The 14,649-nt window shown below is 42.5% G+C and overlaps 1 protein-coding gene across 1 annotated transcript in view; it reads left to right on the top strand.

Moving 5' to 3' along the window:
- The first annotated feature begins 2,643 nt into the window (after positions 1-2,643).
- Positions 2,644-14,649, top strand: part of POGLUT3 (protein O-glucosyltransferase 3) — a 35,362-nt gene continuing 23,356 nt past the window's right edge. The window contains exon 1 of the mRNA XM_053595475.1: positions 2,644-2,888. Within this exon, the coding sequence (XP_053451450.1) occupies positions 2,687-2,888 (202 nt within the window). The 5' untranslated portion in view covers positions 2,644-2,686. The remainder of the gene's footprint in view (positions 2,889-14,649) is intronic.

The following is a 14,649-nucleotide window of genomic DNA, read 5'->3' as shown; positions in this document are numbered from 1 at the left end:
ACATTAATGTAAAGATTACACGGGCCAGTGCGATTCACAGAAGGATATTGAATCTAGACCTCCCAGAGTCACACATTGACTACAATTCTATGTGTTTGAGACTGGCACTGAATATAGAGATGAATATGAAAGTGAGTCGTTTACTTCAGATTTTGTACATGACATCTCTCCTAACCAGAATGCTTTCCTCCCCCTTTCAAGTGGTTGATTCTTACTTGACCTTCATGGTCATCTTTTTCAGGAAGGCTCTCTTGAATTCCCCCAAAACCAGATTAACTGGTCCTCTCCTGTAGTGTATGGTATGTATAGTATGCTGTATTTACGTTGGAACAGGCAATCTACCATAGACCTTGAACTTCCCTGAACATTCTTTTTTTTTTAGACACAGAGTCTCACTGTACCGCCCTTGGTAGAGTGCCGTGGCGTCACACGGCTCACAGCAACCTCTAACTCTTGGGCTTACGCGATTCTCTTGCCTCAGCCTCCCGAGCAGCTGGGACTACAGGCGCCCGCCACAATGCCCGGCTATTTTTTTGTTGTTGTTGTTGCAGTTTGGCCGGGGCCGGGTTTGAACCCGCCACCCTCGGCATATGGGGCCGGCGCCCTACTCACTGAGCCACAGGCGCCGCCCTTCCCTGAACATTCTTGCTGGGTATGTCAAGAATGTTAAGTCCCCTACTGGTCTTTACCCAGGCCATTTCTCAGGGTACTGTGTGTAGGGATGAGATAACATCTCCCCACTCACAGAGTAGGAATGATTCTGTTTAAGAAAGGTAAATTCCCTACAATCAGTATTCCTCTCTTGTAGCCCACTTCAGGCATCCCTCATAGGCCATTTGCATTGTCCCTGTAGGACCTGGGAGGCATTGGGAACAAACACAAACCAACATAAAGCTCTGGTTACTGTTTTTGCAATGCATAGTAAAGTCCACAGTCTCTGACCCAGGAGTCTTGTGTCCTTTGACAGCTTGCATGAAACAGTAACTGACTAACTTGTTAGCTTGTTAATGCAGTTCTTGCTGCCTGTATTTTAATACCTTATACACTATTTACATTGGTCTTTGTCTTTCTTCTCCACTGAACTACAGGCACTTGGACACCAAAGTGCAGTATCTACTATAAAATATAGTAGGCATGGAATAAATGTTTGTTGAATGAATGAAATTTGACTAACGATAAAGAATTAGTAAAGGCATTGGTTGATCTGAAAAGACATGCTCTTTAAAGTTAGATTAGGATGAGAAAGAAAACAGGCTGTTACAGACTTAGTGTTGCTAAACAAGAACATGTTCAGATACAATTATACAACTTCCTGGACCTGTTCTCAAAATAAACTGGGTGGTACCCCGAGTGTATATAATTTAACAGGCCATATTTTACTATCATCCTGTACTAGTTAATGATTATTTCTCTGGAAAAGTCTCACTTTGAAAGAGTATGAACAAAATGTGTTTCATATAATTTTTTAAAAGTGATTTTTGGAACAGAGTAAAGCTTTCCAAGTAAAGCTTTCCATGCAGACACCCCCATGGAACAAAATGTATCAATGAAAGTGATAACAAATAATGCACTTTCGCCCTACAATTTACCAGGACTTGATTACCTCTTTCCAAAGGACAAAGAACACTGCCTACAACCTCTGCTCAGCATTACTAAAATAGGTCAAGAACACTGGGGCAAATGTGGGAAAAAATTTGCCCTGGTAAAACTTGGTCATAGCAAGAATGCTGAGTAGCACAATTAAAGCCTTGAGGTGGACAGAGGGCTGTGCAGTTCTGGTTCTGACATTTTTGGATTGATGTCTGCCAAGAGGGTGTAGAGACCCCGTGCTCATTCTGGGTGTAAGCTCCCTCTGGCTCACTTTGCCTGAGGACAATCTTTATTTCCTTTAAACAGTTTCAATAAGTAGATAGAAAGAAGAAAATAGTAACAAATGTGGATTAAATGGTCACAAAAGAGGCAGACAGGGCAATAAGGGCCCGTGCCAGTCTCTTCCTGGGTCCAGCGTCCAGCTCCTGGAGAATGGTGGGAATGGCCAAAATCAAACGTCACCCTCATAGCTGACAGCGAGAGAGCTCTGGGCTGCATTCCCGCGGGTCAGCGGTTCACTCTCGGCTTGGCCCAAACTCTGTCAAGGGTCAGAAACCTTTTGCCGAAAGAAGGGAAATGTGGGGGCAAGAAGGAAAGGGGAGAGGTGGAGGGAATCCTAGTGAGGAAGTGAGGGAGCCTGCTGAGCAGAAAACTGCAAATAGGCGACAGCAGGACGCGGTTGGTGCCGGCGCAACAGGGACGTGAGAGGTGGCGCGGGAGGCGGGAGGACGTGACATTAGCTCATGTGAACTGGGTCGTGCTCCTTTCGGGAAGTATTTCCCCGACGCGCCCCGAAGTTCTTCGCGGGGGGCCCTTTCTCACGGTGATCACCGCTCGGCCCGTGTCCGTTAGAAACCCTCGGCGTCTTGGCGCTGGCCCCCAGGCCCCTTTCCTCCGAGGGCCCCGCAGGCTGCCGCGGGAAGGCGCTTCCAGGCCGATGGTGCGCGGCGCCCCCTGCGGGCGAATCCGGCCCAGCCCGCGCGAGAGGCCTGGGGCGGGACCGCGGCGATCGCGCTGGAGCCCGCCCCGGTGGGCCCCGCCCCGGCCGGCCCGGCCCTTCCCGCCGCGGAGCTGGACGGCGGCGGCCGGCCCGACCATGCGCCGCCTCCTGCGGGCCCTGCTGCTGCCGCTGCAGCTCGCCCTGCTCGTGTCCGCGGAGGCCCCGGAGGCGCCGGTCAGCGCGCGGCGGAGCCTGGTGTGGGGGCCCGGGCTGCAGGCGGCCGTCGTTCTGCCCGTTCGCTATTTGTACCTGCAAGCGGTCAACTCAGAGGGCCAGAACTTCACTCGCTCGCTCCCAGGTAGCGTCGAGCTGCGGGCCTTCCTCGCCCGCTGCCCGGTCCCCACCCCGCGCTTGTCCCCGCCGCGACTGCGCAGTTCCGAATCCGCTGCGGCCTGCGTGTCCTTCCTGCCCCGGCTGTGGGGCCCTTTCTTGGGGCAGGTCAGAAAGGGGAGAGAAACCGCCACAAAAGTTTGCTAAATGAATGAATGCACAAACTCCAAGAGGTCTTCCACATGGAGAGTGCAGGGGCTGACGGCGCCGGGGTGTTCCGCGAGCGCGGTGTGAGTCGCTGGTGGGGGACGGTCTTTCCATCCCTGATCGAGTTGTCTGAGCGGTTCCCGCCTGCAGGGAGCGCCTTCAAGTGAGGAGTCATCCAGCCCAAGATTCGCCGGGATCACATTGCCCAGGCCTGCTGTGCTTGAAATTAGGAACTCGTAGGCAGAGGAAATGGCCCTGCAGAAGGCAGAAAGGAGGCGGCAGTTTGGCACACTACGCTTTTGTTTTCTTTAGAGTTTTAAGCTATTGAAAGCAGATTACATGGTTTCATGAAACTCAGTAGAAGTCATTCGATTTTCTTGGGTGGATCTCTCCCTGAACCCCGTTTTGCCAGGTCCTCCCCCTCCACGTGCTCCTTCACATCTTACCTTTGCAACTTCTTGCAACTTGTTCTGCTACTTTCAAGTCGTTGCCACTAGGATTTACTAATTTATGTCCAAGCACCCTGTTTCATCCACAAAGAAATAGAACAACCCCGTGCATGTTCCCTGCCCGTGCGGCCGGGGAAGGTCACTTAGAGGCCCGAATGGGCCCCAGCTTGGGCATGGTGGGTGGTAGGGTGGCAAAGATCGGTCCAGTCAGAGAATTTAGGAAGTAAACACACTTAACTGAATTTTGGATCTCATTTCATTCATTCAACAAATATCTATTTGCTGTATACTTGGATGTGATTGGTAATGTAAAAATAAAAAGTGCCTGCCCATGAAAAATTTTACAGTCTGAAGCAGACGTGCAAATAACAGATCACTGTACTAGGTAGTTGATGTAATAAAAGTACCTGCAGGATGCAAACACTGCCAGAGTCTGCCTGGTGAGCCCAGGAAGATTTCAAGAGCCGACATTTGAAAGATCAGACTGTTTGCTGGGCTGGCGGCAGGAGGGTGCTCTTGGTGTGTAGCAGCACAGAGGCATAAAAGAGGGTGGTGGTTGGGAAAATGAGTAATGTAATTTAATGATGCTGAGCTGAAAAGACTAGTCAAATTGTAGCCAGACATCTTCAGGGGACTTGAATGCCAAGCAAAGGATTGTAGGAGTAAATGAGGGAGAGCCGCTGGAGAACCTTGAGCTGCGGAATGACAAGAATCTTCTTTTGCTTAACCCACCTCAGTGGCTTGGACTCTAGATTTGATTCAGAACACTACTCTGAAAGTTGTCTTTGATCATCACTTTAATAACATGTCTACCAACCTAAATCCTCAGACAACTGGTCTTATATAATTTATATTCATTGGGATAAAATAATTCTGACTCTTGACAAGGACTCCTCAGTGTTTATAAGAGTTCAGCAAACTTTTTCTTTAAAAGGCCATATAGTAAATAATTTAGGCCTTGTAGGTCATACAGTCCCTGTTACATTTACTCAGCTCTGCCTTTGTAGCTGTATGTGAACAAAGAGACCTGTATGAGTTCATTAAAACAATTTATGGCCTTGTTAACGAGGCTTATACCTGTAATCCTAGCACTTTGGGAAGCCAAGGATGGAGGATCACTTGAGGCCAGGAGTTCAATACCAGCCTGAGTAAAATAGGGAGACCTGTTTTCTACAAAAAAATTTAAAAACTAGCTGAGTGTGGTGGTGTGTGCTAGTAATTCTAGCTACTCAAGAGGCTGAGACAGAAGGATCAGGTGAGCCTAGGTGTTTAGGCTTGTAGTGAGCTATGGTGACATCACTGTACTCTAGCTGGGTGTCAGAGCAAGAGACCCTTTCTCAAAAAGTAAAATAAAATAAAACTATTTATGCTGGCTCACACCTGTAATCCTAGCTTTCTGGGGGGCCAAGGTGGGTGGATTGCCCTGAGCTCACAAGTTCAAGACCAGCCTGAGCCAGAGTGAGACTAAAAATAGCCAGGGGTTGTGGTGGGTGCCTGTAGTCCCAGCTACTCAGAAGGCTGACGCAAGAGAATGGCTTAAGCCCAAGCATTGGAGGTTGCTGCTACACCATGGCACTCTACGGAGGGTGACAAAGTGAGACTGTGTCTCAAAAAAAAAAAAAAACTATGGTCACTGAAATTTGAATTTCATATAATTTTTCATGCATCACAGAATTTTTTCTCCGACTATTTTAAAATGTAAAAGCCATCCGGGCAGCGCCTGTGGCTCAGTCGGTAAGGCGCCTGCCCCATGTACCGAGGTTGACGGGTTCAAACATGGCCCCAGCTGAATTGCAACCAAAAAAATAGCCGGGCGTTGTGGCGGGCACCTGTATCCCCAGTTACTCAGAAGACTGAGGCAAGAGAATCACTTAAGCCCAGGAGTTGGAGGTTGCTGTGAGCTGTGTGATGCCACGGCACTCTACCCAGGGCCATAAAGTGAGACTCTGTCTCTACAAAAAAAAAAAAATGTAAAAGCCATCCTTAGCTCATAGGCTTTACAAAAACAGGGCAGTGAGCTGTGTTAGCCATAGTTTACCAACCTGTGAAGTATATTAAAAATCCTCAACTAAAATACAGGTGACACATGACATAAAGTTGTATGTACACATATGCATACAAATATATATATATACATATTTTTAAACAAACCAGAAACAGTTTACAGTGTCTATTAAATATCTTTTTTTTTTGGCCGGGGCAGGGTTTGAACCCGCCACCTCCAGCATATGGTACTGGCACCCTACTGCTTGAGCCACAGGTGCTGCCCTAAATATCTTTTTTTTTTGGGGGGGGGGTGGGATTCATTGTGGGTACAATAAGCCAGGTTACACTGATTGCAATTGTTAGGTAAAGTCCCTCTTACAATCATATCTTGCCCCCATAAAGTGTGACACACACTAAGGCCCCACCCCCCTCCCTCCATCCCTCTTTCTGCTTCCCCCCCCATAACCTTAATTGTCATTAATTGTCCTCATATCAAGATTGAGTACATAGGATTCATGCTTCTCCATTCTTGTGATGCTTTACTAAGAATAATGTCTTCCACTTCCATCCAGGTTAATACGAAGGATGTAAAGTCTCCATTTTTTTTAATGGCTGAATAGTATTCCATGGTATACATATACCACAGCTTGTTAATCCATTCCTGGGTTGGTGGGCATTTAGGCTGTTTCCACATTTTGGCGATTGTAAATTGAGCTGCAATAAACAGTCTAGTACAAGTGTCCTTATGATAAAAGGATTTTTTTCCTTCTGGGTAGATGCCCAGTAATGGGATTGCCGGATCAAATGGGAGGTCTAGCTTGAGTGCTTTGAGGTTTCTCCATACTTCCTTCCAGAAAGGTTGTACTAATTTGCAGTCCCACCAGCAGTGTAAAAGTGTTCCCTTCTCTCCATATCCACGCCAGCATCTGCAGTTTTGAGATTTTGTGATGTGGGCCATTCTCACTGGGGTTAGATGATATCTCAGCGTTGTTTTGATCTGCATTTCTCTAATATATAGAGACGATGAACATTTTTTCATGTGTTTGTTAGCCATTCGTCTGTCATCTTTAGAGAAAGTTCTATTCATGTCTCTTGCCCATTGATATATGGGATTGTTGGCTATTTTCATGTGGATTAATTTGAGTTCTCTATAGATCCTAGTTATCAAGCTTTTGTCTGATTGAAAATATGCAAATATCCTTTCCCATTGTGTAGGTTGTCTCTTTGCTTTGGTTATTGTCTCCTTAGCTGTACAGAAGCTTTTCAGTTTAATGAAGTCCCATTTGTTTATTTTTGTTGTTGTTGCAATTGCCATGGCAGTCTTCTTCATGAAGTCTTTCCCCAGGCCAATATCTTCCAGTGTTTTTCCTATGCTTTCTTTTTTTTTTTTTTCCTATGCTTTCTTTGAGGATTTTTATTGTTTCATGCCTTAAATTTAAGTCCTTTATCCATCTTGAATCAATTTTTGTGAGTGGGGAAAGGTGTGGGTCCAGTTTCAGTCTTTTACATGTAGACATCCAGTTCTCCCAACACCATTTATTGAATAGGGAGTCTTTCCCTCAAGGTAAGTTCTTGTTTGGTTTATCAAAGATTAGGTGGTTGTAAGATGTTAGTTTCATTTCTTGGTTTTCAATTCGATTCCAAGTGTCTATGTCTCTGTTTCTGTGCCAGTACCATGCTGTCTTGACCACTATGGCTTTGTAGTACAGACTAAAATCTAGTATGCTGATGCCCCCAGCTTTATTTTTATTACTAAGAACTGCCTTAGCTATACGGGGTTTTTTCCGGTTCCATACAAAACGCAGAATCATTTTTTCCAAATCTTGAAAGTACGATGTAGGTACTTTGATAGGAATGGCATTGAATAGGTAGATTGCTTTGGGAAGTATAGACATTTTAACAATGTTGATTCGTCCCATCCATGAGCATGATATGTTCTTCCATTTGTTAATATCCTCTGCTATTTCCTTTCTGAGGATTTCATAGTTTTCTTTATAGAGGTCCTTCACCTCCTTCGTTAAGTATATTCCTAGGTATTTCATTTTCTTTGAAACTATGGTGAAGGGAGTTGTGTCCTTAATTAGCTTCTCATCTTGACTGTTATTGGTGTACACAAAGGCTACTGACTTGTGGACATTGATTTTATATCCTGAAACATTACTGTATTTTTTGATGACTTCTAGGAGTCTTGTGGTTGAGTCTTTGGGGTTCTCTAAGTATAAGATCATGTCGTCAGCAAAGAGGGAGAGTTTGACCTCCTCTGCTCCCATTTGGATTCCCTTTATTTCCTTGTCTTGCCGAATTGTATTGGCTAGAACTTCCAGCACTATGTTGAATAGTAAAGGTGACAGAGGACAACCTTGTCTGGTTCCAGTTCTAAGAGGAAAAGCTTTCAGTTTTACTCCATTCAGTAAAATATTGGCAGTGGGTTTGTCATAGATAGCTTCAATCAGTTTTAGAAATGTGCCACCTATGCCTATACTCTTCAGTGTTCTAATTAGAAAAGGATGCTGGATTTTATCAAATGCTTTTTCTGCATCTATTGAGAGGATCATGTGATCTTTATTTTTGCCTCTGTTAATATGGTGGATAATGTTTATGGACTTGCGTATGTTAAACCAGCCTTGCATCCCTGGGATGAAGCCTACTTGATCATGATGAATGGCTTTTTTGATGATAAGCTGTAATCTATTGGCTAGGATTTTGCTGAGAATTTTTGCATGTATGTTCATGAGTGAGATTGGTCTGAAATTCTCCTTTTTGTTTGGGTCTTTTCCTGGTTTTGGTATCAGGGTGATGTTTGCTTCATAGAATGTGTTGGGGAAGATTCCTTCTTCCTCAATTTTTTGGAATAATTTCTGCAGTACAGGAATAAGCTCTTCCTTGAAGGTTTGATAGAATTCTGGATTGAAGCCATCTGGACCAGGGCATTTTTTGGTTGGAAGATTTTTTATTGTTTCTTTGATCTCAGTGCTTGAAATTGGTCTGTTCAGGAGGTCTATTTCGTCCTGGCTAAGTCTAGGGAGAGGGTATGATTCCAAATATTGATCCATTTCCTTCACATTGTCAAATTTTTGGGCATAGAGTTTCTGGTAGTATTCAGAGATGATCTCTTATATCTCTGTGGGATCAGTTGTTATTTCCCCTTTATCGTTTCTGATTGAGGTTACTAGAGATTTTACTTTTCTATTTCTAGTTAGTCTGGCCAATGGTTTATCTATTTTATTTATTTTTTCAAAAAACCAACTCCTTGTTTCATTAATTTTCTGAATGATTCTTTTGTTTTCAATTTCATTGATCTCTGATTTGATTTTGGATATTTCTTTTCTTCTACTGAGTTTAGGCTTAGATTGTTTTTCTTTTTCCAATTCCATAAGATATCTTGTGAGATCGTTGATGTGCTCTCTTTCTGTTTTTCGAATGTAGGCATCTAAAGCGATGAATTTTCCTCTCAAAACTGCTTTTGCAGTATCCCACAGGTTTTGGTAGCTTGTGTCTTCATTGTTGTTATGCTCAAGGAAGTTAATGATTTCCTGTTTTATTTCTTCGTTCACCCATCTGTTATTCAACAGAAGATTATTTAATTTCCATGCCTTTGGGTGGGGTTGAGCATTTTTGTTAGAGTTGAGTTCCACCTTTAGTGCCTTATGGTCTGAGAAGATACAAGGTAAAATTTCAATTCTTTTGATTCTGTTGATATTTGTTTTGTGTCCCAGGATATGAGCAATTTTGGAGAATGTTCCCTGGGGTGATGAGAAGAATGTATATTCTTTATCTTTGGGATGGAGTGTTCTATATGCGTCTATCAAGCACAGTTGTTCTAGGGTCTCATTTAAATCTCTTATATCTTTGCTTAATTTCTGTTTAGAGGATCTGTCCAGCTCTGTAAGAGGAGTGTTAAAGTCCCCTGTTACGATGGTATTATCAGATATCATATTGCTCAGACTGAGTAAGGTCTGCTTCAAGAATCTGGGAGCATTTAAATTGGGTGCATAAATATTTAGAATCGAAATGTCTTCTTGTTGTAGTTTTCCCTTGACCAATATAGACTGACCATCTTTGTCTTTTTTGACTTTAGTTGCTTTAAATCCACATGTATCTGAAAATAAGATTGCAAATCCTCTTTTCTTCTGAATTCCATTTGCCTGAAAAATTGTCTTCCAACCCTTGACTCGGAGCTTTAATTTGTCTTTTGAAGCCAGGTGTGTTTCTTGCAGACAGCAAATGGATGGCTTGTGTTTTTTAATCCAGTCAGCCAATCTATGTCTCTTCAGTGGGGAATTCAAGCCATTAACATTTATTGAGATAATTGATAATTGTGGTAGTATTCTATTCGTCTTATTTGGTGAGAGTCCATTGCTTAGTTTTATCTTTTGCATCAGCGTGGAGGTTAGGTTCTGTCCTTTGATTTCTGAGTTCTTACTTTGCTGCTGATCCATTGTGGTGGTCAGTGTGCAGAACAGGTTCAAGTATTTCCTGTAGAGCTGGTCTTGTTGTGGCGAATTTCCTCAATGTTTGTATATCCGTAAATGATTTGATTTCTCCGTCTATTTTTAAGCTTAGCTTAGCAGGGTACAGAATTCTGGGCTGAAAATTTTTCTGTTTAAGTATATTAAAGGTAGATGACCATTGTCTTCTTGCTTGGAAAGTTTCATTAGAGAAGTCTGCAGTCACTCTGATGGATTTGCCCCTTTAGGTCAACTGGCGCTTACTCCTGGCAGCTTGCAGAATCTTTTCTTTTGTCTTGACTTTGGACAGGTTCATCACAATGTGTCTTGGAGAAGCTCGGTTAGAGTTGAGGTGACCTGGGGTCCGATATCCCTCTGAAAGCAGGGTGTCAGAATCTTTGGTAATGTTTGGGAAATTTTCTTTTATAATATTCTCTAGTATGGCTTCCATTCCTCTGGGGCATTCTTCTTCCCTTTCTGGAATTCCTATAACTCGTATGTTGGAACGCTTCATAAAATCCCATAATTCTGACAGTGAACGTTCTGCTTTCTCTCTCTTCTTTTCTGCCTCTTTTACTGTCTGAGTTATCTCAAGAAGTTTGTCTTCTACCTCTGAAATTCTTTCTTCTGCATGGTCTAACCTGTTGCTGATACTTTCCATTGCATCTTTAAGTTCCCTAATTGACTGTTTCAGTTACTTCAGCTCTGCTATATCCTTTTTATATTCTTCATGTCATTCATCTCTTATTTGATTCTGTTTTTGGATTTCCTTTTGGTTATTTTCCACTTTATTAGCAATTTCCTTCATTGTTTCCATCATTTCTTTCATTGTTTTCAACATGTGTATTCTAAATTCCTTTTCTGTCATTCCTAACATTTCTTTACAGGTGGAATCCTCTGCAGTAGCTACCTCATGGTCCCTTGGTGGGGTTGTTCTAGACTGGTTCTTCATGTTGCCTGGAGTTTTCTGCTGATTCTTCCTCATGAGTGATTTCTTTTATCTGTTTCCTTGCCCTAATTTTCCGTTCACTTCCTCTTGCTCTTTAAGTTCTTGTGCCTGTGGACTAAGGGTTACAGGACCAGAAGGGTGAGAAGGTTGAAGAGCAAAAAAGGGATGAAAGAAAGGAGGACCGAGTGATAAGAAAAAAATGAAAGATAGAGAAAGGAGAGGGGGTGGGTATAAGGAATATTGACAAAAAGAAGAGAGGCACAGAAAGAGGGAGACAGGGCAATATCGGTGTACAGTAGGGTACTTTGACACAACCTTAAAAAAACCCCACCTGCTGGGGGTGCCCATTTGGGTGGTTCCCTTGAGGTCAGCAACTCTTTGCTAACCTGATCAGACACAGTACCCCACCTCCACCAAGTAGGGAGGAAAGACAAAAATGCTATAAATCAAACCAAAACAAGCAAACAGAAAACTTTGCAGGGATAAATTTGGGTGAAAAACCAAATGATAGCGGTAGAAACACTAGCAAAAATGAAGTTCTAGTTATTAAAAAAGGCAGCAATGGGAAATTATAGTTAAACTAGAAAAATTGAGAAAGAAAAAGGATCTGTATGGAAAAGACTGAAATTAAAAAACAAAAGAACATCAACAACGTCAAAATAAACCAAAAAAAAAAGAACCAAACAAAAAAAAAGAAAAAAATACACAACCAAAAACAAAGCAGTTTGTATATGTCATTGAATGTTCTCTGGGCAACACGTGGTCTTCTGGGGTATGAGATGTTAATCACAGTTCTGATACGACTGGAGGCTGCTGATTTCTCAAACCCCAGCAGGTAGACACCCTAAATCTCTCTTCAGCCCACTTAAAAGGCACTTTGAACTTGTAAACTTGCTGAGCAGAAGCTTTCCCAGCTTTCTCGCTGGAATCACTGCTGAAGTGGCTATCCACTTACCCAGTGTGCCAAAACCAGTCTCACTCTGCCCCTGAGGGTTAGGGCTGCAAGGCGGCTCAGACCCCACCCTTAGGCTACTTGGTTGCTGGGTTACCAGCTCCCACCGGTTTCTAGCTCTGCGACCCTGAGGGCGGAGCTTGCCGGGGCAGATCACTGACAATGGTTCCGTGTGACCCACCGCCAAACACTATTAGCTCCGTCTGGCTCAGCGGCTCAGACTGGGGCCCTAGACTACGGCCAAAGTTCTTCGCACTCCCGCTCAGGCCCTCCCCAAGGCAGTTCAACTCAGTGCCAAGTCCAAGGACACCAAAACAGTTCACAGGTAAGGCCTTTCTGGTTTGCAGTCTCGCTGCTACTGAACTTACAGTTGTGGGCGGGTTTAGAAGGATTGAACACACCCGATCACTTGCCGGTTTTCCACTGTTTTAGTCCTCCTCTTGGGGTCCAGAAGTCTCTCGCTGACTCCCTGTATCCTCATAGGAGTGATGATAGGCAGATCCCACCAGCCAGAGATGCCTGGAGTCCTATCTCCCCAGACTCACGGTGCCCAGATGTAAGGAAGCTGTTACTCGGCCGCCATCTTGCTCCGCCTCTTGCCCTAAATATCTTAATGAAAGGGGAGTGACATCTAAGTTTCTGCATGGTTTACCCTTGCAAACTATGACTTTACTTTTTTTTAGTTGCAGAAAGACTTTCCATTATCTTAAGGAACCAAAGAAACCATTCTTAAATCCAAGCTCAAAGTCTTTCACTATGTGGTGTATTTTCTTCTTTATAATTTTCTTTGTTTTCTAAAATTAATTTTATAACATTATATTGAAAGGGAAATTTAAAAAGAAGATGAAAACTAATAAATTATTATGAAAAAAGAAAATTACATGATCCAAATTAAAACACCATTAATCTTACTATTAATGAAAGGAATACAAATTCAAATAAAACTCAATTTTTTTATCTAAAAATAATTGGCAAAATTTTTTTCTTTTTTTTTTTGTTTTAGATGGAGTTTAAAATTGTTTAAAAAGTAACATTTCTACAGATTATTTAATAATCTTTATACAAGGTTAAGGTGGAATAAATAGGAAAGAAATTATATGGTCTCATTCCAATTTAGTAATGAACACCTGCACTTATCAGTGGTTATAGCCAGAGTGAGGAATTTCTTCTTTTTGATACTCTTATCCCCTCCCCCCAAAACAGTTTCCTCCAAAATGATCATGATGCTTTTAGAACCAGAAAAAAAATCATAAGAAAAAAATGTTAGTTTTTTACCAGGGCACCAAAAACTTTTCAGACAACCTTACCCTTTCATTCTTTGCAAGCCACTTAATTTCTAGCTTCCAGTTAAAAGCTGCTTTGTATATAGTTCTGAAAAGCTCATCCAACCAGTTTCTTATGTTTTCTGCCACTCATCATCTACTTGCAAGTCCTGAGATCTTTCCTTCTTCAAGAACTAACTGATAAAGAGGGAAAGTTTTCTCAAGCTGTAGTTTTTTGAACACAACGTAGGAAGATTCCTTTATTACTCCCATTTAACAGCGTGGCATTCATCTGAATATCATTATTGTGCTGCATATATCCGAATACCTAAATAACAAAAATATTGTGAACTTTGGTGGTCTAAAGCAGAGGATCTGAAACTGGGGTCCATAGACAGAAAGTATGGGGTGCTTTGACCTTGGGTAGAGGAAGAACTATATTTTTATTTTCACTAACCTCTGACTTAAGTTGAACATTTCCTTCAATTATGAATTTAGGGAGACCCTGTTGATGCTGTTAGATTCCCAGCATCTGGCACAGTGCTCGGTAGAGAGATGCTGAGCAAATGCTGTAGGTGAAAATAAAGAAGAGGTGGAAGAGAGATGGTTCACATATGTTAAGATGAAAGGATGTAAATACTGACTTTCTACTCACTCTTCTACCTTCGTCGGCAGTGATATCTTCATAAAATAATCTACCTCCTGGTTGCATAGTACTTTCATGTTGTAAACCATGCCGTATTTAATTTGTTCTCCAAAATAGTCTGGTAAGGTAAGAATGGTATCATTCTGTTCACGTTCGGCATAAGAAAGTGGGCTCCGTGGAGGTGAGATGGCTTGCCGTGGGTTCCCTGGCTAATTCGTTCTATCAGTCACCCTTAATACATTGTCATCAAGCAACCAGAAATTTTTGCAGGACTTCCATTTAAGTCTCAGGGCATAACACATTGGCCTTCTAGGAGTCTGTTCACTCGGCCATGTGGGGTCAACACTTTTGTTGCAGTTATTAAACTTCCTAAAAATAGAGCAGGAGATGACTCCCTTGTACCAGAAGTGTCAGAACTATTCCTCCAGCTTTAAATTCTGTGAAGCTACTTTCAAATATTGGCTCTGCTACTCATTACATATGTGACCTTGGGCAAGTTATTTAACTTGTTGGAGCCTTGGTTTCTTGACCTGTAAAATGGGGCTGACAGATACTTACCTTTCTTGTAGAAAGTAAATGAGATAGAAAATACATACGAAAATCACAAGCTCAGAGACTGTCCCATAGTAGGTACTAAGTGAATTTCTAGGAATGATTTTGTTTCTTTCCAAATTAATTGTGTCCAAGATTTCTGATTCTAATGATGTAAGACGTTGGTACTGTCTACCTTGTTTTTCTACATAGTTACTGCATTCGCATCCGAGTAGCTATTTCTCTTAGAGAAGTTGGAATTTGTGGAGGATAATACTCAAGCTGAGCGTCAGTTCTGTTCTATCGTATTATCCCCCGGGGCAACTAAGAATTCACATTCCTTCCATTTGAAGCAATTT

The sequence above is a fragment of the Nycticebus coucang genome, chromosome 6 (genome assembly GCF_027406575.1).
Source record: "Nycticebus coucang isolate mNycCou1 chromosome 6, mNycCou1.pri, whole genome shotgun sequence".
In the NCBI taxonomy this organism is placed as follows: domain Eukaryota; kingdom Metazoa; phylum Chordata; class Mammalia; order Primates; family Lorisidae; genus Nycticebus; species Nycticebus coucang.
This window is presented reverse-complemented; position numbering and strand designations above follow the sequence as displayed.